General features: G+C 49.5%; 1 protein-coding gene across 1 annotated transcript in view; it reads left to right on the forward strand.

The window, feature by feature from the left end:
- The window catches only part of LOC103773748 (transmembrane prostate androgen-induced protein-like), a gene marked incomplete at its 5' end in the record, with an annotated part of 617 nt that extends 312 nt beyond the window's left edge, over positions 1-305 (forward strand). Inside the window, one exon of the mRNA XM_008941125.1 lies at positions 3-305. Within this exon, the coding sequence (XP_008939373.1) occupies positions 3-305 (303 nt within the window). The remainder of the gene's footprint in view (positions 1-2) is intronic.
- Positions 306-400: the final 95 nt, after the last annotated feature.

Raw genomic sequence — 400 nt, forward strand, 5'->3', positions numbered from 1 at the left:
GAACCATCTTCGACAGTGACTTGATAGATAACTCCGGGTACGGGGGGCCATGCCCCCCCAGCAGTAACTCAGGCATCAGTGCCACCTGCTATGGGAGCAATGGTCGGATGGAGGGACCGCCGCCGACCTACAGCGAGGTGATAGGGCACTACCCTGGGTCCACGTTTTTCCAGCACCAGCAGAACAACAGCGGAATGCCCTCCCTCTTGGAGGGCAGCAGACTCCATCACTCACAAATCAATGGCCTTGAGAGCACAACCGCCTGGAACAAAGAGAAAGAGAAACAAAAAGGGCACCCCTTTTAAAAAAAAGAAAAAAAAAAAGGAAAAACACTATTAGAATAAAGTTGTGTGTTGCAAGCTTCTTTAAATGAATGAACTATCCTGTGGTTTGAAGAGGG

This window comes from Merops nubicus, unplaced genomic scaffold (assembly GCF_000691845.1).
Source record: "Merops nubicus isolate BGI_N331 unplaced genomic scaffold, ASM69184v1 scaffold45805, whole genome shotgun sequence".
Taxonomy (NCBI): domain Eukaryota; kingdom Metazoa; phylum Chordata; class Aves; order Coraciiformes; family Meropidae; genus Merops; species Merops nubicus.